This window comes from Micromesistius poutassou (genome assembly GCF_964030765.1).
Source record: "Micromesistius poutassou genome assembly, chromosome: 6".
NCBI lineage: Eukaryota > Metazoa > Chordata > Actinopteri > Gadiformes > Gadidae > Micromesistius > Micromesistius poutassou.
Window position 1 is genome coordinate 12,973,857 of NC_140276.1, and position 24,585 is coordinate 12,998,441.

The 24,585-nt window shown below is 45.1% G+C and overlaps 2 protein-coding genes across 4 annotated transcripts; both read left to right on the top strand.

Annotated features, from left to right (window-relative positions):
* The first annotated feature begins 1,394 nt into the window (after positions 1-1,394).
* On the top strand, positions 1,395-8,927 carry ap1ar (adaptor related protein complex 1 associated regulatory protein). The gene is made up of 10 exons (XM_084469224.1): positions 1,395-1,560; positions 2,450-2,498; positions 2,663-2,689; positions 3,083-3,108; positions 3,369-3,465; positions 3,710-3,808; positions 4,673-4,737; positions 5,274-5,353; positions 5,782-5,904; positions 6,650-8,927. The coding sequence occupies exons 1-10, from the start codon at positions 1,490-1,492 to the stop codon at positions 6,916-6,918; spliced, it is 906 nt and encodes a 301-aa protein (XP_084325350.1). The 5' UTR covers positions 1,395-1,489; the 3' UTR covers positions 6,919-8,927.
* A 1,494-nt stretch (positions 8,928-10,421) lies between these two features.
* smad5 (SMAD family member 5) lies at positions 10,422-24,199 on the top strand. Of its 3 annotated transcripts, none has more exons than XM_084469555.1 (7): positions 10,422-10,553; positions 15,352-16,394; positions 18,060-18,338; positions 20,035-20,145; positions 22,033-22,254; positions 22,362-22,618; positions 22,823-24,199. In XM_084469555.1, the coding sequence occupies exons 2-7, from the start codon at positions 15,992-15,994 to the stop codon at positions 22,964-22,966; spliced, it is 1,416 nt and encodes a 471-aa protein (XP_084325681.1). In that variant the 5' UTR covers positions 10,422-10,553; positions 15,352-15,991; the 3' UTR covers positions 22,967-24,199. The 3 variants fall into 3 exon arrangements, with proteins under 3 accessions (XP_084325681.1, XP_084325680.1, XP_084325682.1); XM_084469554.1 differs by lacking the exon at positions 10,422-10,553 and adding an exon at positions 10,964-11,094; XM_084469556.1 differs by lacking the exon at positions 10,422-10,553 and adding an exon at positions 15,125-15,143.
* Positions 24,200-24,585: the final 386 nt, after the last annotated feature.

Consider the following 24,585-nt stretch of genomic DNA (forward strand, 5'->3'; position numbering starts at 1 on the left):
GCATAATAGTTGTTTTGGGAAACGATGGGTTTGTATATATAGACGTGTGTTCTATATTACCAGCTAATTCAATTTACTCAGTATTATACACATGCATGAAATCAACGGTTAATTTATTCAATACTCTTTGTGTATCAACTTTGTTCTATAACGATTCAACTCAATCTCTAATTTAAAATAGTAAACTTGTTATAATAATTGATTTGTCACTCAATGAAACACCGCTGGCCCTATCAGTCACAGTTATAGTAGGTTGGTCAATGCCCAGTTTGACCAACATGTTCAGGTTCTTGTCCATTGAAAGTCACTTCGTAAGCTCATTCCAGTTATCCAATACATGACAACATGCACTTTCCTCAGAACTAACCCCAGCCTGCTTCTCCTCTCTACTAATAATAGAGAGAGCCATTTGGAAATTAGGTCACATTTAATACATTTTCATCTATGGGCACTTATATTGAATATATATGCCTACATGAGGTAATTACAAATCTTAGAATAACATAATACTTCAACAATGTTACCATACGGGTATCATTTACAAATGTATGTTAATTTTTTAGTAATCTGTTTTGTTATCTGCTGAACGAAGAGCCACTGAGATGTCTTAATACTGGCTGCCATCTAGTGGAAATATATCGCAAATGATTATAGAGGCTGACCTTTGTCGTTGATTATGAGTCTCATGCCTGGCATGCCCATAATTAACATCATGTGTTGGCCCCTTACACCTCAGTGGTAAAGGCCATATCCTCTGTATTTCTAATAGAAAATGGAGGCAGAACAAATGGTTTCAGTTTGAAAGCTGTTAATAAATTGAATACGGCCTGAGATAAGAGGAGGTATTGAGGAAGGGAAAAATGTACCATCACCTTCAAATCAGTTTAATTGTTTTGTATGTGTATGCCTATGTGCAGGTACATTATTGTGTTCAATTAATGAATTGGTTGAGAGCAACACACACACAAACACACACACACATACACACACACGCACGCACGCACGCACGCACGCACACACACACACACACACACACACACACACACACACACACACACACACACACACACACACACACACACACACACACACACCTGTATCCAAATAAACTGATTTGGATTAGGCTACTATATACAACCATATGCCATACTATTAAACTATTATTTGCATTACTATTCATAAAGGGTAAGAGTTATAAGAGCTGCACATCTTTATTTGAATCGATAGTTTATATATAAATATTTAAGTATTGTTATTGCTTAGGTAGACGCCATAATAAACAGAGAGGCTGCGCCTCCCTCTGCCTACAGGCGGCGGTATATTGATTTATGTTCTGAAGACTACCATTCATCATTCACAACGAAGATGAAGGACGAGGCGGAAGTGACCAGACGTGTATTTTGGATTTGCTCCTGAGCCTCAACGTATCCCCGGTGTAAGGTTAGAGCACTAGCCGGGCAGCTAGATCCCCGCAGTAGTCGACAATGCGATGGGTAACTGCTGGGCGCACTGTGTCGGGTCCTTCCGGAGAGAGGCCAGCCGGATCCAGAGAGGCGGCGGGTAGGTTGCGCTCCTCACCCGGGCTGGGATGAGGAGGGACGAGGGGGTCGTAGACGCTACAGGCTACCAGTTGCTGGGAGCTACAGGCTTGGTTCGGCTGGCCTGTCAATGCATCAATGACATTTTAAGGGCCTGTTAACCATTCAGATTGTGTTGTAGAAATGGGCAGGCGATGGCAGTTTTGGGGGTGCAAAGGGCTTGGGCTGGGTGGGTGGTCCGGCCGGGGGACCACGACCCCACCCCTGATATTGACCAACATGGGACTGTGGTGGTACAATGTTTGCTTTTGATGACGTCGATTATAAGAGTCTATTCTGCCTTGTAGTTTGATCATGTCCCAAGTATCGATCACGCAGACATCAGTGTGTTTCCATGTAGGCGTCTAGGATTTCTGTTAGCATTTCAGGTTCATTGTGTGAGGTCAGTCTGGCGTCTGTCTGTTCCTATCCCCTATGCCTTTTCCTTATTATTTATTCAGTGTTTGCCGTCTGTCACGATTTCTCTAGCTCATCGGGACACACACACACACACACACACACACACACACACACACACACACACACACACACACACACACACACACACACACAGCAGCACATGTCATTCTTCTTGAACAATACTCATGGGATGCAAATAAATTTGATAAAACATACACATTTGACCCTTTTCTATTTTACATTTACAAATTGCATAAATGGGATAAATTAACGATGGTTCTAAATCACACATGAGATTCATATGGGGACACTGTTAAGGACAACCTGACTTTCTGTTCCCCTGACACAGGGATTAGGCTGTTGGAAAGCCAATCTTAATTTCCCTTAATTAGCAAATCTTGTTGGATTGAAGACATAATGATCATGCTATGTTATTCTCATTGTATACGCAGGTCAAAATATTTCAGAAGCAGTACCACTGGGGAGCATTATACCATAGAGGTATGATCTGTTGTCAAGCAGTTACTTTTAAATGTGTGTGCATATATATATGTGTGTGTGTGTGTATATATATATATATATATATGTGTGTATTTATTTATGTATGTGCAATGAATGATTTCTAATGGGTTTATTCAAATGTTTCCCTTTGTTTTCTATTTCAGTTTGAAAACCTTGTAGAGAGTGATGAGGTAGGTGTGATATGTTGCTATCGCATTACTAATGACTTCATGTTTCATTTTTCACTGTCATTCTTAGCCATCCTCATATTTCTAATGATATCTTAAGCTTTGTGTACTTCCTGTTCAGAAAGTGCACCATACTGCTCTGTACCCAATTACATTTAGTCCATATGAATTAACTTCATAGGTTCATTTTCCATGTTCTTTGGTTTCATATAAAAGTTCACTCTTTTTGGTTACCACAATTCTTGGCTCCGGTCTCGATCGCTAGCTCTTCCCCAGCTACATAGAAACGGACAGAACTGATCATTAAGTGTCCTCTAGTCACCTGCTGTGTGAGTGTTGCTTGAGAGGGAGGCGATATTGGAAAGCCTCTAAAATCACCTGTTTCTGTCTTTTCAGGCCGAGAGCCCCCAGCCTTGTCCAAGGTACGTAGGCTTTGAGAACGTGATTTTCATGCATGTCTCATGTACAATGCAGAGCACCCCAGACAGTTCTTATTCTGGATGTGATGCCAGAAGGCAACACTTCTGGTTTCAAAACATGCATTGCAATCTATCTGTGACTTGCAGATTGTCCCCTCCTCCTGCATTCTTACCCTCCTCCACAACCTATAAACGTCCAGTGTTTTATAACACCGTTGAGATACTGTATGATGTACTGTCATTTTATCCTATTTTAATCCAAGGCCCATCAACGAAGATGAAATCAAACACCTCAAAGATCACCAATACACTGCGATATCAGACCAGCAGATTTTAATAGACCAAAAGATACAAGCAGAGGTAAGGGTTTCAGTGATGTTGTGGTTGTGGCCTCTTGTTTATAGGGCAGTGCACTCAGTTGTGTGAAGACATCGTGTTCAATTTACCATTTTTATAAAACAATCGTGGCACCATCATTTTATTTTATGTGTTTAGCGTTTTCATTTGCAGCATTCAGTTTTTTGTTTGAATTAATTTAACCTTTTTTTTGTTGTCGTTTGTTCTGTTTCTGCTTTTTTGTTTGTATTTTGTTATTTCTGTGTAGTTAGCGACACAAGAGGAGAAGTTAAGGCTAGAAGAGGAGGCTAGAAATGCCGCCCAGCGGGAAGCCGCGAGGGTGGCGCGAGAGCGAATATTACAGGAGGTGAGGCGGTATTGTACGCTAGCTTCTGTGCGCTAGCTTCTGTACACTAGCTTCTGTACGCTAGCTTCTGTACACTAGCTTCTGTACACTAGCTTCTGTACGCTAGCACCTGTACACTAGCTTCTGTACACTAGCTTCTGTACGCTAGCTTCTGTACGCTAGCTTCTGTACACTAGCTTCTGTGCACTAGCTTCTGTACACTAGCACCTGTACACTAGCACATGTATGCTAGCACCTGTACACTAGCTTCTATCCACCATCTTCTGTTCGCTAGCTTTTGTCCCCTAGCTGCTGTATGTTGCCTGATGTTTTCCACCTTGTGTACGTACACCAATTACTGGTCACTCTAACAGTTAACTACATGACTAACTAACTAACTAACGGTTACAGAGTAACTACATTCTAACTAACAGCTACAGAGTAACTACATGCTAGACAGGCTAAAGTTCAAATCATGCTGGGTTCATCTTGATTACTTGTGTGTAGTTACTCTTTAAACATTCTGAAACTAACAATGGCTGGCCAGCTATAACTAACTGCTAATTTATACATAATGTTTACATGCATCAAAAATTAATTAAACTAAATAATTGAATTGCCAATGCAAGAAAATACAAGTAAAGACTTTTCTGTTAATATTGCAACTGACTGAACCCCATATTGTACAGCAATGAGCCAGCATTTTGTTTTAGTTTTGTTGTTTTCAATGCCTCACCCCACCGCTTTTCTTGCGCTCATTCCTTCATTCTGCAGAACATTTTGTACAAAAGATCCATTAATGAAAAGCTGTTCTCCAACAAAAAGCATCTAAACTGTCGGGTCCTCGTTTTGTGTTTAACTTGTGTTCTGTTGTGTATTTCTTAGCAACGGGTTGCTAAAAGGCCCAGGGGGAAGGCTGACGGTGCAGTGAGTGAAGCTCAACAAAGGAAGTATGTCGTCTCACTTTCTAATCGGATTAGGACTTTGCATTTTTCTCATTGTTGCAATCACACCACGTTATTCCTAATCCTTTTCTCAGATGTCTTCTCATGAAATTCAGGTCTTTCCTCCATAATTGCATTAAAGATCCCATATTATACCACCAGGTGTGAGTGTGATTAGCCGTTACAAGCCGTTTTGAAAATCTGCCTCTTCTGACATCACAAGTGGGGGTGTCCAAGATGTATGGCGGATCACACTCACACCTGGTGGTACAATATGGGACCTTTTAAAACACCTTGGGCTCCTCCCAGTCCCAGTTATTGATTAGATTTGACCATGACGGACAATATGTTGTGAGCATCTTTTAATAATAACATCGTTGGATGTAGTATTCTGAGAAAGCAGCAGAGACAGTGATGCCGTCTGTGTCACTGGGCTGCCGGGTCTTAGTGATGGTACTGTGGGTCACTACCGTCTGACACTGGGCTGGTGACTCAGGGGCCGTTACTCATGCGCTGCTCCCGTCTCGCCCTGCTCTCTACAGACAGGCGCACGCCCACGGGGAAGACTTTGACGCCTACATCCAGAATGTAAAGGCCCAGTCGGAGGCCTTCAGAAGCAGCAGTGAGTCAGCCATGAAGGCTTTACACGCACTATATATATATATTCATTATGAATTATTACTCTATGTAATTATTATGCATATTTGTATACATAAAGAAAAAGATCATTCTGGTTTGACGAGTGTTTTTGTTGTCCTTATATTAAATGGACTGCATTTATGCAGCACTTCTCTAACCAGTGGCCACTCAAAGCGCTTTACAATATTACCTCACATTCACACATTCACACACCGGAGCAGTTAGGGCTAGGTGTGTTGCTCGGGGACACCTCGAAACTAGGATGAACCGGGGATCGAACCAGCAACCTTCCGGGTACCAGTCAGCCCGCTCTACCTCCTGAGCTGCATGCCCCTATTACGTATTACCATTCGTCGAAGGTAAAGCGTTCTGGTAGGTAATGATTGAACTCACCGTGTGTTCTTTTGTCAGGGCTGTCGTCTGAGACCAACGTGGTGACGCCCAACACAGAGAGCAGCTGGGACTTCAACACCAAGACGCGCTCCACCAATGACGATGGCACCTCGCTGGACCTGGAGTGGGAGGACGAGGAAGGTGTGTTGGGGGTGTGCGTGTGTGTGTGTGTGTGTGTGTGAGTGAGAAAGAATGCCTTCCAGTCCATGGCCAGTAAGATACATGATTCATGGGTCAGAAATGTCCCGCCACAAAGTCCTCTTGTAGTGGACTTCTCGGAAGAATGGGGGTGGGAGGCCATGTCTGCTATTTACTCGCATCAGACTTGCATCACTCACTCACACAAATGTACTTATTGTAAGTCGCCTTGGATAAAAGCATCTGCTAAATGCATATGTAAACATCACACATGAGAGAGAGAGAGAATACCATACCATCGGAGTGACTAATAAACCACGAGTGTAACAAAGAGCCAAGTTGATGTGTTTTTCAAACTGTATAAGCATAGACCCATCTTTCAATGATTACTACGGGTGGCTGCTTGGCCTAGTCCTACCCAGGTCTGAACATGCCTTTGGTAGTACCTGACATGGGCTGCAGCCATGTTGCTAACCCACCCTTTGAGACTCACGCTCGCCCATCGGCATGTCTCTTCTCCACCATCGAAAGCTGACAACCTGGGGCGTCCCAGTGGCTCACTGGGTAGAGTCCGTACCATTAAGGCTTAGTCCTGATCGTGGCGACCCGGGTTCGATTCCTGCCTGTGAACCTTTGCTGCATGTCCTCCCCTCTCTCTGCCATACCTCCCTGTCTGTCTCACTTATCTCACATCAAAATGCAAAAAAAAAAAGAAGAAAATCTGACGACCTTTCCTTGACCTTTGCAGGGATGAACCGCTCCATCCCAGCGTGGGAGCGGTCCCGGACGGAGGAGGACATCCTGAGGGCGGCCCTCAGGCCGGGGGCCCGGCCGGCCCACAGCGGGCCCCCCTCAGCCTCGGAGGACTCCACAGGGCTGGAGTGGGAGAACGACTTTGTGAGCGGCGCCCACGCCGAGGACAACGAGGACTCTGAGTTTGAGGGGTTCGTCAACCCTGTTCTGGACACGCCCACTGAGAGCGACGGCAGCATCCAATTGGACGGCCAGGGCAGATAGTGTCCGGCCCCGCCCCCGTCCAGAACTACGTTTCATGCAGGGCCCTCTGAGCGTCGAGGGGGGGCCCCCACCAGCTTCTTTTGCCTGGACCAATCAGATACTGCTCATACATCTACTTTTAGTGCCTTTACTTTACTTCATTGTTCTACCTTTTCATGTATTGCAACATAACTTGTTCAGTAACTATCGGAGGGAACATTAAAGTAAAGGACAAAGAGCATGACTGCTTTTGAAGTATCAAATCAGTCTTATATCGTCAGCGTTTGTTTGTGTTTAATTTCAATGCTTTTCCATGAAGTACAAAACCTTACTCTATTTAATCAAAGATTGTCCAGCCATCAACATTTTGTAACTCTGTGAATTTCCCACAAATCTTTCTTTGTACATTTTCCACGTTGCGTTATTATCAGCTACCAAAAAAATGTTAAGGGGTTCCGGGGACCACATTTTCTTTGTCAACTTTTAACATGCATCGTTAATGTTAAATGCATTGTGTAGAATGAATCGTTTTAATAGATGTGGCTACATACCTCTCACTTCGCTCTTTGTGCTTTCCTCTTGGCCTCCTCCTCAGTCGCCTATCAGGCTTTAAGGTAATCAATGACTGGGATTACCTTAGCCGACTGTAAACCTGGTCCTCTGAGCCTGTGTGAGGCTTGACTGTGGGAGAGGGTCCGGACCAACCTAAACATACCATATTCCATGTGTTTTTAGACATTTAAAAAGAACCTCAAAGGGTATTGTTTTGACATTTTTGTAATGAATTCCTGATTCTGAATAATCCCCATTGGATTCCCCTACAACATGCAATGCCACTTAGTTATGGCACCAACTCATTGAATGGCGATGTGGAACTGTCTCCACGTCTCCCTATCCAAAGTGTCTGGGGTAGATCTTGCATACTTGATTGCATTAAACATCTCTACCGTAATACTTCTCTGTTCTGTAATGTTGATACAGAGAGTTTGAATACAGCATACCATGTTTACTAGTGGATGATTGCTCTATATCTATATCTAGATAGTAGGGAGCAAAATCCTTTATTCAAGGCTTACAATAGTTCATGTCTTGCATTTATTTCCACATTATTAATCATTACGATGCTCCAATGCAGACATTTTACCGCATTGGGGATGAACCATCAAGTGACCCCAGACTTTATACTGGACCTGCTAAAATGGGTTTGCTGGACAAAACTAATGTACAACCATAATATTTTATAGTATTATTATTTCTGAGGTACTTTTGATTGTCTCCATTTCTGATCATCCGGATAGACTTTCTATCTGGTTTCGCTCCAGGACATGATACCTCCATTGAGCTTTGTGGAACGTAGAGTTGGGAGTTATCCAATCTGCTGCTACAGAGCGATTCACAGGCATTTCACCTTCGCCTTTCCAGCACTGTCTGACAGCAGGATACAAAGTCATCATTGGACATTTTCATCAAGTGTGATTTACATCTGGGCTATAACTTGGTTAATGTGTATCATATTGTGAGCGTGAGATGTTTTATGTGGGGAATATCTTTTTAAGTTAATGATTTAAAGGTGTTAAGGCCTCTCATTTCTCACAATATCCTGATCAATTAGAATTTTATTTAAAAGCCTTGATTGGTTGTTATCTTTGTAAACCATGTAATTACCAGCTACAAAGTTAATTTAAAGTAGATGCTTTAACATTGGGACTGCACATCCACTGACACAGGCAGATAGGTGCATGTCTTTGATTTTGATTTGCTCTTTTACAGGACCACCCTTTCTCTTCTAATGCAAGTGACCTGACCAGATTGAATTGTGCTTCCTTTTGTAGTGAATTGCTTGGTTTTCAGGCAGATAGTCACTATTTAATAGCATGTTTGTAAAGATGGTGTGTACTCTGTATTTGATCATTTTGAAACACATTCACTTCTTTTGACAGGTTTGACCTTTTGGTTCTTATTGTTTTTCTGTATACATGAATGTACTTTGTATTCCTTGTCACACTTAGCGTTAGAACACAATGCTGACAGTAAATCACAATAAATTAAAGTGTTATTGGAATTAGGCTTTTAATGCAATATACTATGGATGTGCATGTGGGGAATGCAATACCAACCAGATACTTTTTCATTTCTTTCATAAGTCAGTCAACTGAAAAATGTACATCGGTTATTGACAGTCTCATTACCTTTACCTTATACCTGGTATCGATTATTGTTGTTATACGTTATGGCGCCCGATGGATAGGCTGCAGGACTTCAACCGAACCTACAACAAATGAGAAGCATTTAAATGGCATTAGACTAATAAATTAATCTATCTGGAATCTATAAAATACAAAGCTGTAGTCTGCAGTCCTGGGCAGTAGTCTGCTGCAACCACAGCATTCTTACGAGGTATGAGGGCTTTTAAAACATTTCTGATGTAAGGTACATGCTTCAACTATTCACAATCAATAATCAGGCATGGTGCAATGGAGGCCCGATGTGTCTTTTTTAACAGTCCAAATAACTCATGATATTGTCGCGGTGTATATTGTAAGATTAACAGACAACATGAACCATGATGCTGCTTGACTGTAAACATTAGACGGTCGGTTTATATTGAGCAGACAACAGCAGCAGGCTGAAGGTCCTTCATCTTGTGTTTCACCGCACATTGGATGCTTCCGCACAACCTGATTGAAAAAGCCCATGCAGCGGTCCAGGAGATGTGACTGAGACGTGTCCAAACTATTGTGGTTGATGAATGGCAGCCGCAGCATGCTGGCATCCTACTGCTGGAAGTCTAACCAGGCGCGTCTACAACAGCAGGCCTGCTAGACGCCTTGGGCTAAACACAAGGTATTAGGTTTCTGAAGATTTTGAAAACAAAATGTAATGTTATTTATATATTGTTAGTTTTGAGTCTGTTGGAGTTACATTTTTGTTTTGCTGAAGGTTTTTGTTCAAATCCACCACTTGGGGGAAGGGAATTTTGATCGCACCTTATCCAATTTCTCTTTTTTTTTTTTTTTTTTTTATAGTTTTATCAGCAAGTTTGGCATAAAAGTTATTGGTTTAAAAGTTATGTAAAAAATAAAAATGTACACAAAATGAACACAATATCATGCATTATTTAAAGTGACACTTTGGAGATCTCTTGCTGTCTTTATCTGTTTATGTAGCCAGTATTAAGGGGCATGGGCCTACTGCCTCTAATATTTATAGGATAGTATTCGGTGAGGTCGATTGTTGAAATCAATCTAAACGGTGTTTTTATTACGTTAATTATTATATGGTAACTAGCTTCATACAAATAAGACCGAGATTCTGCCGATCAACCAAAACATGTTTAGGTTTCCTACTAGCGGTGGAATCTATGACTTGCGGACTGTGTTTTCACATGAATCGGAAGATTGATAGGAGACATAGCCGAAATCGTGTCCACTGATTTCCCCTGTAACGAATGAAACGCTTAAGGATGTCTACAGCCGGTTCGGAAACCAATGCTAACCGTGATTGATGTTTCAATGACTGAGGATTTTCTTGACATCTGCCTAACAATATAGCGCTGCAGCGCTCCAGACAGAGCGGAGCCGCGGACGGGGAGACGCTCCCGTGGCGCAGCACGACCTCCATGGAAGAACCCAAATGATATCCTTTAATACTACTAGGTTTGTAACGTAATAACCTCGATCTGAGTCGCGCTGCAGACACACACACACACACACACACACACACACACACACACACACACACACACACACACACACACACACACACACACACACACACACACACACACACACACACACACACACACACACACACGCAACTATGCAGGTGAAAAGTTGAGTTCTTTGACGGAAACTTTAATCCTAATACAATCTCAGGTTCTTGTTTTACCTAATACAAAATGTACCTCAATTTTTTTTTTTTAATTGGTTGCTCTTTCAAGCAAATTACAACGGACATATTTTGGGCAACGAAAGCAAAACTATTGAACAGCACATCAAAGAGAGGTCTAGTTTCTCATGCGTGCGGCGGAAGGATACGCGCTCCTCCGCATCTCCAGTCGGCTCCACCAGGACATGGCATGGCTCACTGAAGGGGGAGAGCCGGGAGACCAGACACGGCTCTTATAAGACAAACTAACCCGGGACAATCAGTAACCACAAGTGGAGTCACTCAGGGTCGTTTGGTGTACATATGACGGTATGTTGTTCAACGTTTTGTGTGTGTTCAAGTTGTAAAAAGGCGGACCACGGGTACATCCTCGGGGTCCCAACTCGTCCCTGCGCCGTGCGGGGCTAGTGTTAGCTCCATGTAGCGTTAGCTCCGTTAGCTCCATGGAGCTAGCTGGCTTCCCCGAGCGCTTGGCTGAGCTAACGCTACATGGAGCTAACGATAGCTCCGTTAGCTCTGTTAGCTCAGCCAAGCGGTCGGAAAAGTTTCTGTGGAATGGAGGAGGAGGAGGAGGAAGGGGGCAAGTTATCCAATGGAGGGTCAAAAAGTTAGTTTTTGTACTTGAACGAGCGGTAGACGTTGTCTTCTAAACGGGTAAGACTGCTCAAGTACTCTGGCTAAAAGTTGGTGGAGTGTGGCGGTCTCTGAAGACCGTAGATAATGTTGATATTGGCGTGTTTTAGTTGCTAGGCTAGTTAGCTTCAACTGTGTTTTGCTCTTGGTATTTGGTCTTAGTGTTTAGCGGGGTGGTCTGAATGACCTCAGCGCTATCCTTTAAGAAAGGGAAACGTTTCATATTTTTGAAATTGCACTAGTTATTTTTGATTTCTCCTTTTTGATTTTGTGAATTGTCACGGATCATCTTCCATGGTCGACGCGTCCCGGACCCTGCACCCTCGGGTCAGAGGTGTATGGGATGGTTCTACTGGTCAGAGGTGTATGTGATGGTTCTACTGGTCAGAGGGGTATGTGATGGTTCCACTGGTCAGAGGGGTATCGGTTGCTTCTACTGGTCAGAGGGGTATCGGATGCTTCTACTGGTCAGAGTGATATGGGATGGTTCTACTGGGCAGAGGGGTATGGTTCTACTGTATGGGATGGTTCTACTGGGCATAGGGGTATGGGATGATGGTTCTACTGGTCAGAGGGGTATGGGATGATGGTTCTACTGGTCAGAGGGGTATGGGATGATGGTTCTACTGGTCTGAGGGATATGGGATGGTTCTACTGGTCTGAGGGATATGGGATGGTTCTACTGGTCTGAGGGGTATGGGATGATGGTTCTACTGGTCTGAGGGGTATGGGATGGTTCTACTGGTCAGAAGGGTATCGGATGATGGTTCTACTGGTCAGAGGTGTATGGGATGGTTCTAACGGTCAGAGCATTATTCAGATTCATAAACTTGAGTATCGGCTGATACTGATTATGATTTGTTTTGGGGATATTTATTTATTTATTCAACAGCTGTATACTACTAACCCTCTACCGATTTGGTATGATTGTTGTATGGCCGGGCTTAGGTTTAAACCCTTTGTAAAACACAAACAAACACACACAGCATCTTGCATTGTAACTACTAATGGCACTTTCTCTTACTGAAGGGGTTCTGTTACGATGATGGGAATGTATAGTTGGTCTTACTGTCAACAAAATATACAAATCAAAAGTCACTTTTGTTGAAAGCTTCTGTTTTCATCCAAATGACAAGTCTAATGTAATGTTAATGTGAAAGTACAGAGAATGACTTGTATAAAACTTTCCTTTATTGTATATCTATTTTGTCAGTCAAACTAGATCATTTATTATAAAACTTTGTATTCTTCTAGTTTAGCGTAATCATCCATGTTTGTCTGACTTGGTAGCTCGAAGCACGTAGGTCGGAGATGACGTGATTTCCAACTTCACACCTCTGACCATAAATGAATGCAGCTCAACACGGTACGTGTTTGTGATGTTCTTTGCTTGTGTAGTAAACAAGCTGTTACGGGACGGTATCAGAACGGCACATCGATTTGCATACTCATACTGCATTTTATGCAGTATCGGAGGCATTTTCAAGACTGGTATTTACTATCGGTATCGGAACAACTCTAATAATGTTAGTGTAAGGCATATTGAGTTGCCTTCGGTGTACTGTTTACATACAAGTACCTTTACGTGATCATTATTCTTAATGATAAAGACATTTGTTTAACTGTTTCTCGGTTGTAGTTGTATAAACTACCTGTCCAAGCCTACAAGTTCAAAAGTTTATAACTTTCAAAATACATCCTTTCTGTATGGATTTCGTTGTACTGGGACTTATCGTTTGCGTATCTATTTTGCAATAGGTGTGACTGGCAGATAATAATCTTGGTGTGAATGTTATCTGATCAAGTTCTTTGGATCAGCACTTTAGTTCTGGGTGTAACTAGTGTTGCATGGTATACCGATACTGGAACCAGATCACAATTCCCTGCCATTTAAACCGGTACAATACCCAATTTTATTTATTTAATAGCGCTACTTTAAGTGTGTGTGTGTGTGTGTGTGTGTGTGTGTGTGTGTGTGTGTGTGTGTGTGTGTGTGTGTGTGTGTGTGTGTGTGTGTGTGTGTGTGTGTGTGTGTGTGTGTGTGTGTGTGTGTGTGTGTGTGTGTGCAGCGCTTTGTATCCACTCCCTGCAGGCATTGTGGGCATGTCATCAGTTATTATTTTCTCATGTGCATGCTAGCTTTAATTTGAGAACCAGGGCCCTTTTTTGCAAGTAACTCTATAAACTGATTGCACGTTGTCTTTGTCTGAACGAAGTGCTCTGCTTATTTATTTCACCGAATGTCGAGTGGGACATCTATAAAAAAACTATCAACACCAAACAATATGACTGTTTGTTGCTTGTGACAATCTGAAGTAGTCCAGGCGGGTAAACTGATTATTAGCGAAATACTTATATAATAATATTACGGTGAGGACGCATTTGACTGCAAAATACAGGATATTTTCAATGTTCTGCTTTGCCAAATGTGTGCATGCGCCGGAGAGTATTCAATCAATCATTTCGACAGTACTCCCGTAGCTCTGCTCTCCACTGCCCCATGTGGCTGACAGACATGACCACACCATGGGGTCAAATTAACCATCTCAATTGCACCTCAGATTACTGCATGGCGTGTAAAAGCTTGAATGACACTGACCGTGATCTAATTATTTACAATAATCAAATTATTCTTGCTATAAGAACATATTCATGGCCAAAAACGCACCTAAATGTATCAAGAAACAAACAAGAAAGCAAAAACAAAAAAAAGAAAGTTGATGTGGATGAAGCTCAACCCCATGATGATCAGCCTGCACACTACAGTAGTGCACTAAAGCAGGCTGAACACAAACTACTCAACACACCTCCTTGGAGGAGCTCTGCACTCCTGATGTTGTATGTTTTCGCTGTGGTATCGTTACAGTATCGGTATCGATATTTAGGCAGGTGTCGAAGTCCTAATTCTGCTATCGACGCTGGGTGCTGTTATTGGACGGATTCAACCAACTTTCCCCTCGTCCCATCACCCTGGCTGACCGTCCTAGGAAACGGTGACTCAATGGGAATCCAACGCACCTCCTTTGTGGGCCTGGCCTTTGTTACCAATAAGTGTGTTGAAATTATTGTTAAGAGCGTGTTTTGGAGGACAAGGGGGAAGCGACCGACATTGTTTTGTTTGGAGCTCGCTGTCCTACTTTAGGGAGGCTTCCTCCTGGCTTCCTGCAGAACAATGAGGCGTGAGAGCAGCCTGCCACGCCGACGGGACAGCTGTGCGCTGGAATGGAGGGCAGAGATGGGCCGGCGGAGGAAGCGGCCCTTTGTGGTCACATCCTCCTCGGGGGCCGGCCAGCGTCCTCCCTCTTCACAGGCAAAGCCGCACAGCTGTGGGCGCTCCTGGGAGCAGGATACAGCCGGTCGCCTGTCCTGCCGCCGCATCTGTCCTGTTCTTTGTCTGAGCCGCCGCTCCACTTGCCCGGGGCGCGGGCTCCGCGCGGGCTCCTCCTTTTTATTTGTAGAGTTTGGATGAATGGAGCGTTGTTCAGAGTGTGACAGAGTGTCGTAGTCGTGCTACCTGATTTTTACCAAGTTGAGTCTTAGGGAGCGGCTTTCTGGCGCAACGCTAGTTCACCGAGATGGCTTTTGAGGCGGCGTTTCTCATGTAGTGCACCGTTCTAGTGCTGTCATGTTGGACAATGCAGTATCCGCATGAATTGAATCCTTGGCCAGCATTTTGACCTCGATGCCCGGTAAGGCCAAGGCTAGAAGAATGAGTTGGACTTTCCGTAAGCATGACTGTATGATTGGTAAAATACGTATAATAACTGAGTCACCCTGCTGCAGCCACTGTTACACCATGGGAAATCAGAGGGCTGTTGTTCATTTCTACAACACTTTATTGGTCACAAACATCACACGAGTGAGGCTCTTCACTGCAGCATTTTCTTTATCAATGTGTTTTAATGCTTTTCCTCTTATGTCGTCATTCTACAGGAAACACATGGACTAGAGCACTGAGAGAGGTGGGCACCGGTGGTCCAATCAGAACAAAGGGACAGCAGGAGAAACGGGGAGAAGTTGCATGAGGACGCATCCTCACGTTTTTCCTTTCTTTTATTTATTTTTGGTCCTATCACCGAGGCTATTGTGTTTAGTAGGACACACCACGGCACTCTGAAGCCCGTCCCTTGGCGTCCCAAATTGCCCTCCCTACTGCCACACACACCCCTCCCCTGTGCAGGCTGGTGGTGACCCGGCCCCTCCAGCCCACTGCCGGCCCTTCCTGAGCGGCGGCAGCTGCGTCCTGCTTGCTGCCCCCCTACCCTCCCCGTGTTTCCTGGCCTTGGTCGGACAAGAGGCTACAGACCCTGCTACGTTACCCCATGCCCCGCCCCCCCCTCGGACCCACCCACCCGGTCCATCGTCTCTGCGGGGCCCTCTGTTACACACACACACACACACGCACATTTCCCCGAATCGACTGCTGAAGCCTGCCTGACTGTAGTCTTGACGGGCGTCACCTGGGTGCTACATACCTGGACACACCGCAAGGCCGCATCAATCGGGCCCGCTAGCCCGGTCTCCCCGCTCCAACACCGCCCCCCCTCCCCCCGCCTCCCTGGAGCCGGTCGGCATGACCTCGATGTCGAGCCTGTTCTCCTTCACCAGCCCGGCGGTCAAGCGGCTGCTGGGCTGGAAGCAGGGCGACGAGGAGGAGAAGTGGGCCGAGAAGGCGGTGGACGCGCTGGTCAAGAAGCTGAAGAAGAAGAAGGGCGCCATGGAGGACCTGGAAAAGGCCCTGAGCAGCCCCGGGCAGCCCAGCAAGTGTGTCACCATCCCGCGCTCGCTGGACGGCCGGCTGCAGGTGTCCCACCGGAAGGGGCTTCCCCACGTCATCTACTGCCGCGTGTGGCGCTGGCCCGACCTGCAGTCCCACCACGAGCTCAAGCCGCTGGAGGTGTGCGAGTACCCATTTGGCTCCAAGCAGAAGGAGGTCTGCATCAACCCCTACCACTACAAGAGGGTGGAGAGTCCTGGTAGGTCATGGCTCGTGGTGCATGCTGTGTAGAATGGAGGATGTAACGGGGGCATGTTGTTTGTGGAAGATTGTTGTTGTCCCTCTCACTCACACACACAGAGGCTGCTTGTTTCTTTATTTTTTCTATTTTTGAACATGACCCAGATTCACTTCAGACAGTAGTGGAGGCTGTGTTTTTTGTTTTTGTGTGGGTGACAATCCTTAGCTTTGTGTAGGGGAAGTAAAGCATGAAGCGAGCGTTGAATACTTGCTTCTTGACAATATCGGCGTCTCTTTAGGGGTTCTTATTAAATCAATTTAACACGGGCAAGAACGGCTATAGTAAACGGTTAGTTAATGAGGAACCCACTGTAATCCATAAATTTCCTTGTTATTTTATTATCTCTGGTTGCGCTCTCATAGCGAGCGGCCCTAGAGTGGGTCTGCCTACAGCCCAGGGCTGCAGCCCGGGCCTGGTAAAGAGATCCTCAATCACACCGCTCCATTCCAGCCGATCCCTGGCCCATCGCAGGAAATCAATACAACTCGCGTGTCTTTTTATTTTTTTTCTGGTCTTATTGGATTATATGGCTCGGGCACTTCAGCTGGGGTGTGGCCGCTTAAAGAGGCTTTCTAAATGTCTATTCCACTCTCCACTCTTCCGCCAAAAGCTTTTCCCGCCAATGCTGCCATCACCAGCTCCCTATCTCTCCCTTGCTCACACTATCCACCACAGGCGCTAGTATGTAACGTGAGCTTAAGCAATGCTAGCTAAAGCAATGCCAGCTAAAGCACCCCTGATGTTGGCTGTGGCGAACGCCAGTTGACAACATCTCACCCGGGGGTTGCTGGCTTGCTTCTGACCGGTTGGGCAGGAGGACATTTCAACGAACTCAAGTTATGGTTATGGTAGTGTGGCCTTGGATGAAGTCTCTTTGATAAGCTTGGTGATGGTCAATTCAAAGTGAGGTTGGGAAGATTCCCCTGAGCTGAAGGTTGCATAATGCTTGGCCTGCCTCACGTCTCCAACTAGATAAGTATTCAGCGAGGCCTTCATGGCCTGGAAGGAATTTAATCATGGCTGTGTCATGTGCCACCAAATGTCACGTCATTTTTTTAGATGAAAAATTAACCGTCTAGACCTATTTTGCGCAAAGAAATAGTATCAATGTTATAAATAGTATAATAAAGTTATGTATTACAGGAAATTAGACCAAAACCACTGACTAACCAACAGCAGATATGTGCCATTTTCTTTTCTCCAAAAACACATTTCATCCAGTGGCTGTCCTGTTGCTCTTCTCAGCAGATTTGTGTGATGTCTTCATCCGTCCTCAAACAGCTTTATTAAATAACGCCAAGGCAACAGAAGTAAACAAACCCCTGTGCATGTGCGGTTACCTCCTCACACTCAAATGTTCTTGACCCTGTATGCAGAGAGATACTTTGGAAGAATATGAGGAATTTGTATTTATCAGGGTGCCTGGCCATGGACTCCATTTTCTATTCTGTATGGCGTTGATCAACCAAATTGATGAGTCAAACAAAACCTGTTCTTAAAATAACACAGTTGCAGCCATAGTCTCCACATGTTCAGGCACTCTGCCGCTGTCCTGCCCCCGCCTGATGATGGCTGATGCGTTACTCAGTCGTCTTGTTTCTGTGTTTCCCCCCCCCCCCCCAGTGCTTCCTCCAGTGCTGGTGCCGCGCCACAGTGAGTTCAACCCGCAGCACAGCCTCCTGGTGCAGTTCCGCAACCTCACCCACAACGAGCCACACATGCCCCTGAACGCCACCTTCCCAGAGTCCTTCCAGCAGCCGCACAGCGCCGGCAGCAGCGGCGGGGGAGGGGGGTCCTTCCCCGTCTCCCCCAACTCCCCCTACCCGTCGTCTCCAGCCGGCAGCGGGACCTACCCCAACTCCCCTGCCAGCTCGGGCCCTTCCAGTCCATTCCAGCTCCCTGGTACGCAGCGCACACGCACATGCACGCATGCATACACATGCACTGACTCACACACACAAGCACCCACACACAGACGCACGCAGAGACACTCCCACCACACACCTCCTCTGGGTCAGGGCGTTAAGATACTGATGATCCCCATGAGGTCAGGGCGTGGCCCTTACCTCCGGCGGGATGCAGCTCCTCACCTGGATTAAGCACTGAGGCAGCTGGGGTTCGGTAGCTTGATGCTAAAAAAAACCTTTGATACGTGTTCAGGATGCCCCCAGCTGTAAATCCATTGGCAAGTTTCACAAAACACATCCGAATACCTAGTACATGTATGTTATTATTTACGCTACCCATTTCTTAGTAGTGTTTCATGAATCAAAGGGTTCACGGAAATTCCATTACAAAACAAATCCTTTTTATTTGCTTGATTAAAAGCGTGCTGTATTCTATCAGGGCGTTTGGGTATAGAAATGTTTTCCACAACAAAACGTTGGAGAAAGAGGCAAGCCATGGAGTGGGGCTGCACCCTCCATTTTGAAAAGTAGAATCAATGTTGATTTAAATTCTCAGTAAATAGTGAGTTAAAAAAATGTAAATCCTGTGCATTATAATAACTGAACTAAACCGGATATGCATGCTGCTGTAGCTAATATATGTGTGTTGGAAACAGGGAGAGCAGAAGAGAGCATGGTGTTGGGAATGAACGTAAACAAAGCCACTCCCTCACTATGGAGTCTCTGGCATTGAGATGTGTTGAATCCACTCCCCTGTGGGGGCGCTATAGCCAAGCTGTTAGTGCACAGGATAGAGTCCCTAAGCAAATCAGAAGATATGCTCCATGGGTCAGAATTAAGGTGGCAGCGGTCTAAAAGTTAAACAGTCTCATACAGCAGAGTCCACTATTCTAACATTTCACTCGCTGATGGTTGCCTATGACATATCTAACACAATATATGTGCAATATTTGGCCTTATATTTTTGCAGTTTTCATTACATGCTTATTACTTGTTGCTCTATGAGTTTTGACTTAAGTAGGCCCACTCTAGATTATAGGAAAAAATGACTAAATTGTGGATCAAAGCTTTCCCCAATTTATTAAATGCAGATTCATTTATATTGGGGAAAATACTAAATCTGGAGTTTCACGACCATGGATTTAACATGACCTCAGAGGACATCTTTACGGCCTGGTTTGATGAGCAACAAATGACTAAGGACGGCGTATACGGCCTTGTTTGACCAGCAACCCAGATGGCTCCCTCTTAAGTGCTCAAACTAAATTAACCATTAACACTTGTGATGCTGAGTGTGTGGGTGTCTCTGTGCGGCCGTGAGTGGGGGCATTGTTGTATTGTGCTGCGGGCCAGATCTGCTGATGCGGGCCTCTTCCGTCATCAGGCAGAGAGAAGCTGTGCTTTAATGGCATCGGCTTACAGTTCCAGTGGGGCTTAATTTGTGTAGAATAGCCTCTGCCACTGATGAGCATTCGGATCCATTTAGCGCTGTTCATTTGTCCAAACAACTGCATCTTCCCGAGGGAGCTTTGAAAAATCTCTAGTTACACTTCTGCCGGGAACGGTTGCTTCAGCAAGTGACGGATGTGTTAAATCTGACACCATATCTGGAGGACGGATCGTGTGTGTAGGCTACCATATGCCCGCCGCAACAACTGTCTCCTCTAAAGTGTGTGATGTGTGTGTTTCAGCTGACACCCCGCCCCCAGCGTACATGCCCCCTGATGAGCAGATGGGCCCGGACAGCCAGTCCATGGAGACCAGCAGCAGCACCGTGGTGCCCCTGAACATGCCCAGAGGAGGTGAGAGACCTGAGGCCCACATCCCCCACGGCACATCCTATCCTAATCACGCTATGGTGGACATCAGTCCTGCTGAGATCGCAAAACACTGCATTTGAATGAGTCTCTCTCTCTCTCTCTCTCTCTCTCTCTCTCTCTCTCTCTCTCTCTCTCTCTCTCTCTCTCTCTCTCTCTCTCTCTCTCTCTCTCTCTCTCTCTCTCTCTCTCTCTCTCTCTCTCTCTCTCTCTCTCAATCTTTTAAGTTGTTCATTTTTATATGCAAGTATTTTAGGAGGTATAGTTTAATATAGAACCTTTCCCACTAGCGTTTGGACAGTTTGTGGGCGGATTCCAAACAATGGGTCAGATATCTCTTGTGGGAGGAGGGCAGACAAAACGGTACAGATGTGATCGGCTCCGTCAGAACTCTGAGTCTGAGGCGGTCCAGAGACTCATCTGGAATGTCCTGATTCAGTGTGTCTGGTGTTGCTGTTCTACAATCCTGACATGCGGCCTGTCTGGCGACCTCTTGACTCGACTCCACATCAGATACAGAGCACATAACTTATAAAGCCTCCACATCTTGGAACAGTTGCTGTGGTGCTTTTGTGGTGTTTGGCATTTCTACAAACATTCACGTCTTGTGTTGACGGTCCAGAATGTCATGGCGGCGCTCCGTTGAGCTCAGCCTGGACTGAGCCCTTCCCTGTGGAGACGTGTAATTGGAGCCACGCCGTCAGCCGGCCATTGCTCATCTTCTGGTTTACGCTCTTGTCAGAGCAAGATTAAATTGATTTGTAACGGCTAGATGGTCGACATGTGTCTCTTCACGTTCTGTGGGACTCTACATCTGCCTCCGATGACTGCACGCCAAAGACTTGTTGAATCATTTCAAGAGGGGATGAGGGAAAGCGATATCCTCACCTCTGCCTTCTGGCCATAAACTAGTTTAAACAAGTGGTTTGTGATTATTGCCATTCTTTTTCTTAATCCCCTGCCAACTGCTTGTCTGCAATTTGTTAAATGGTTCTACCACCGTTAACCTGATTAGCATAATGTGACATGACCCTAGAATGCTTTGCTTCTTTGGACAAAAGTTTAGACAAAAAAAAGAATACAATAAATTTTGGCATCCAAACATGCATGTTTCTACTGTATGACGCAATGTCTTGTGATAATTGCTCTTCCGAAGCAGCTTAGAACAGAGCCAGAGGGGTGAAGAAAGTCAGACTTGCAAATGGCTTTTGCAGATTATAAATTCAAACTTATTAAAATCTTTGCCATGACAAATGGATGAATCATCATTCCATTGGTGCTCTTCACTCTGCGGACCATTGGTCATATACAATTCAAAGGCTGGATTGCAAAACATTTTCCTTGATCCCTCAAGCTCTGAGCACCAGTGGTTGCACAATAAAGGAGCAGTACATAATGGCAGCTTCCGTGAGGCCTCAGCATCGTTAAAGGTGATGTTGACGATCTGACCAATCACAACCATCAGACTATGTAGCCCATCACGTTTGATTATGTGGTCATGCGGTGGCTTGATATGTAAATGTCTTGCGTACTTAAACAAACATACATAAACATCTGATCTTGGCAAGAAGCAAAGAGGATCCGCCACACAGACTTTTGGAACTCAGCCGATATGCGTTCTGTGATGCTACTGCTACCCCAAGGAACCAGCATTAGCTTCTGTCCTGGCTGTAGGGCCATCTATGGGCCAACACTGCACTACCACTATACCACGGTAGAAATGTGACACCCAAGGCTAGGTGGGAGTGGTTGAAACAGAGGGTTGGAGAGTTAGGACAGTATTGAGACGGGGATATTGTACCATTAACTAATTTCTAACATTGACAACACAAAGTCATCCTCACACTCTGCTCCTCTCCGACCGCTCCCCAGACGTGCAGCCGGTGGAGTACGAGGAGCCCAGCCACTGGTGCTCCATCGTCTACTACGAGCTCAACAACCGCGTGGGCGAGGCCTACCACGCCTCCTCCACCAGTGTGCTGGTGGACGGCTTCACCGACCCCTCCAACAACAAGAACCGCTTCTGCCTCGGCCTGCTGTCCAACGTCAACCGCAACTCCACCATCGAGAACACCCGCCGGCACATCGGCAAAGGTAGCGCCCGGCTCCCGTAGACCCGTGGTGTGAGACGACGATCGCTCGGTGTGCTCCCGTTGTTGACGCTGTAGCCTCTTCTTCTCCCTCTCTCGCTCCTGCTCCAGGCGTGCACCTGTACTACGTGGGCGGGGAGGTGTACGCAGAGTGCCTCAGCGACACCAGCATCTTCGTCCAGAGCCGCAACTGCAACTACCACCACGGCTTCCACACCACCACCGTGTGCAAGATCCCCAGCGGCTGCAGCCTGAAGATCTTCAACAACCAGGAGTTCGCCCAGCTGCTGGCCCAGTCGGTCAACCACGGCTTCGAGGCGGTGTACGAGCTCACCAAGATGTGCACCATCAGGATGAGCTTCGTCAAGGTGCCTTTAAAATACTGTATGCTGTGTGGTGATGTGTGAGGATCCAGTGTGTGGAGGTTCAAGATAGTGTGTCAAGTAATCAGTAAATCACACACGCGTCTTGTCATTGAGGGGATAATGGGTTTGTGCCGTAGACTGTATAGAGGTTGTTTCAGGTTTTTACTAGTGTTCTCCAACTGATGTTATTTCTGCCTCATTTCACAGGGCTGGGGAGCGGAGTACCACCGTCAGGATGTCACTAGCACCCCCTGCTGGATTGAGGTGCACCTGCATGGGCCCCTGCAGTGGCTGGACAAGGTGCTGACACAAATGGGGTCGCCTCTGAACCCCATCTCCTCCGTGTCCTAATGATGATCCCTGGGGAGCTCGGGGGTTCCTTTTCACCTTTTTTTAACAGTTATTTTTAAGTGTTTTTGCTGATTTATAATTTAAGGTATACAAAAGGACAATGTTGGTGCAGTTCGGACCCATCGCCATCACCATAGATTTTCTGTGACGTATGCTTTCTCCGTTAGTCAAAAAAATCCACTACCAAACCTACCAATAGATTGACATTTAATCTCTTCAGTTTTTGTGTTTTCGTTCATTTAAATAAATAATTTGGCAAATCTGGACTAATGTGAATGCAATTCAAAAGGTGTGTTTAAAGGTTTATGGCATGTGCTGGGTACAGCTAGGGGAAACACCCCCTGTTTTAACACGGCGGGACGTGGCGATGGGTCAAAGCGACACCGGTGGAGTCTTTTTGTTTTTTAACGGCTGAACTGTTTACACTTACTGTGGGAGGGAATCTTAAGTCTGGCTAGAGAAGCAGCAGCCGCCGCCTGGATCCGGCTGTTTTGGTAAAGCGAGTACCGCTGCGGGGGAGCGAGAGAAGCCCCCCCTGCAGACAAAGGCTGGGCCCGCGTAGCAGCAATGACATGGACACACTACTGCTCGAAGACACTACCGACCAACAGCCTGACTTCAGGGCCAGCTCCCGGCCTGTGTCCGACCACGGTTCAGTTTTTACTGTTTTGTTATTTTTCTCCCACAAATGATTTATCTATGTGTAGTTTTTAAAAGACAGATTATTCTTCTCCCCATTAGGCAACAATGGAATTTTACAGCACACTTTCATTTTCCATACATTGTCTAAAAGTCTGATATGGACATGTGATTTATAGAAATAATTGTTTCCTACTAGACTCAGATTTCACAAATGCTTCCTTTTTTATAGTCTCTACTGCTAGAAACAGAGCGACAGCCTTTTCAATAAAGTATGTTTGGCACGTGGCAGTCTTTGATATGGGAGATCCATGGCTGAGCATGTTGTAACATGCCATGAGCTAATAAACTGATGAATGTTACATCTATTGCAATAGAAGTAGTCTTTTGTGATATAATGGAAATGACTTGCCAATTCTCTTTGTACTTTCATGTTCAAGTGAATGAGTGACTGTGCTTTCATACTCACTGTATTAACAAGATTGCATTTGTGGACTTTATTTAATTTCTCTTGTGAAGGCATACAAAATGTAGGTGTGGGTACAACAGCATAACAGAATTCATTAGCACAATAAAATAAACAGGTTATTTGTTATTGATAACAATTTGTTGCTGTAATTATTTTTGAACTTTCTGTTTTGTATTTTTGCTTTGGGTTTTGGACTTTTTGACTGATCCTTGAGTTTCAAAAGAGGATCTACAAATGTGTGCATACTTTCATTGTACTTAATCTTTGTATAAATTAGACGATTTAGACTACTGTAGTTTTAGAATGTATTTATATCAGTATGTAGGACAGATCACTCAAAGTAAAATTCAATTTGTGGAATGACAGCTATTTATACAACATGTTTACTTGGAAAATAAGTAATTCTATACCTTTTGAAACTCATGGTATTAGTAGGAAGATACACTACACATTATTGACTGTAAGGTTGGCACATTAACCTCCATCCAGACAATGAGTAGAGCCAAACCTG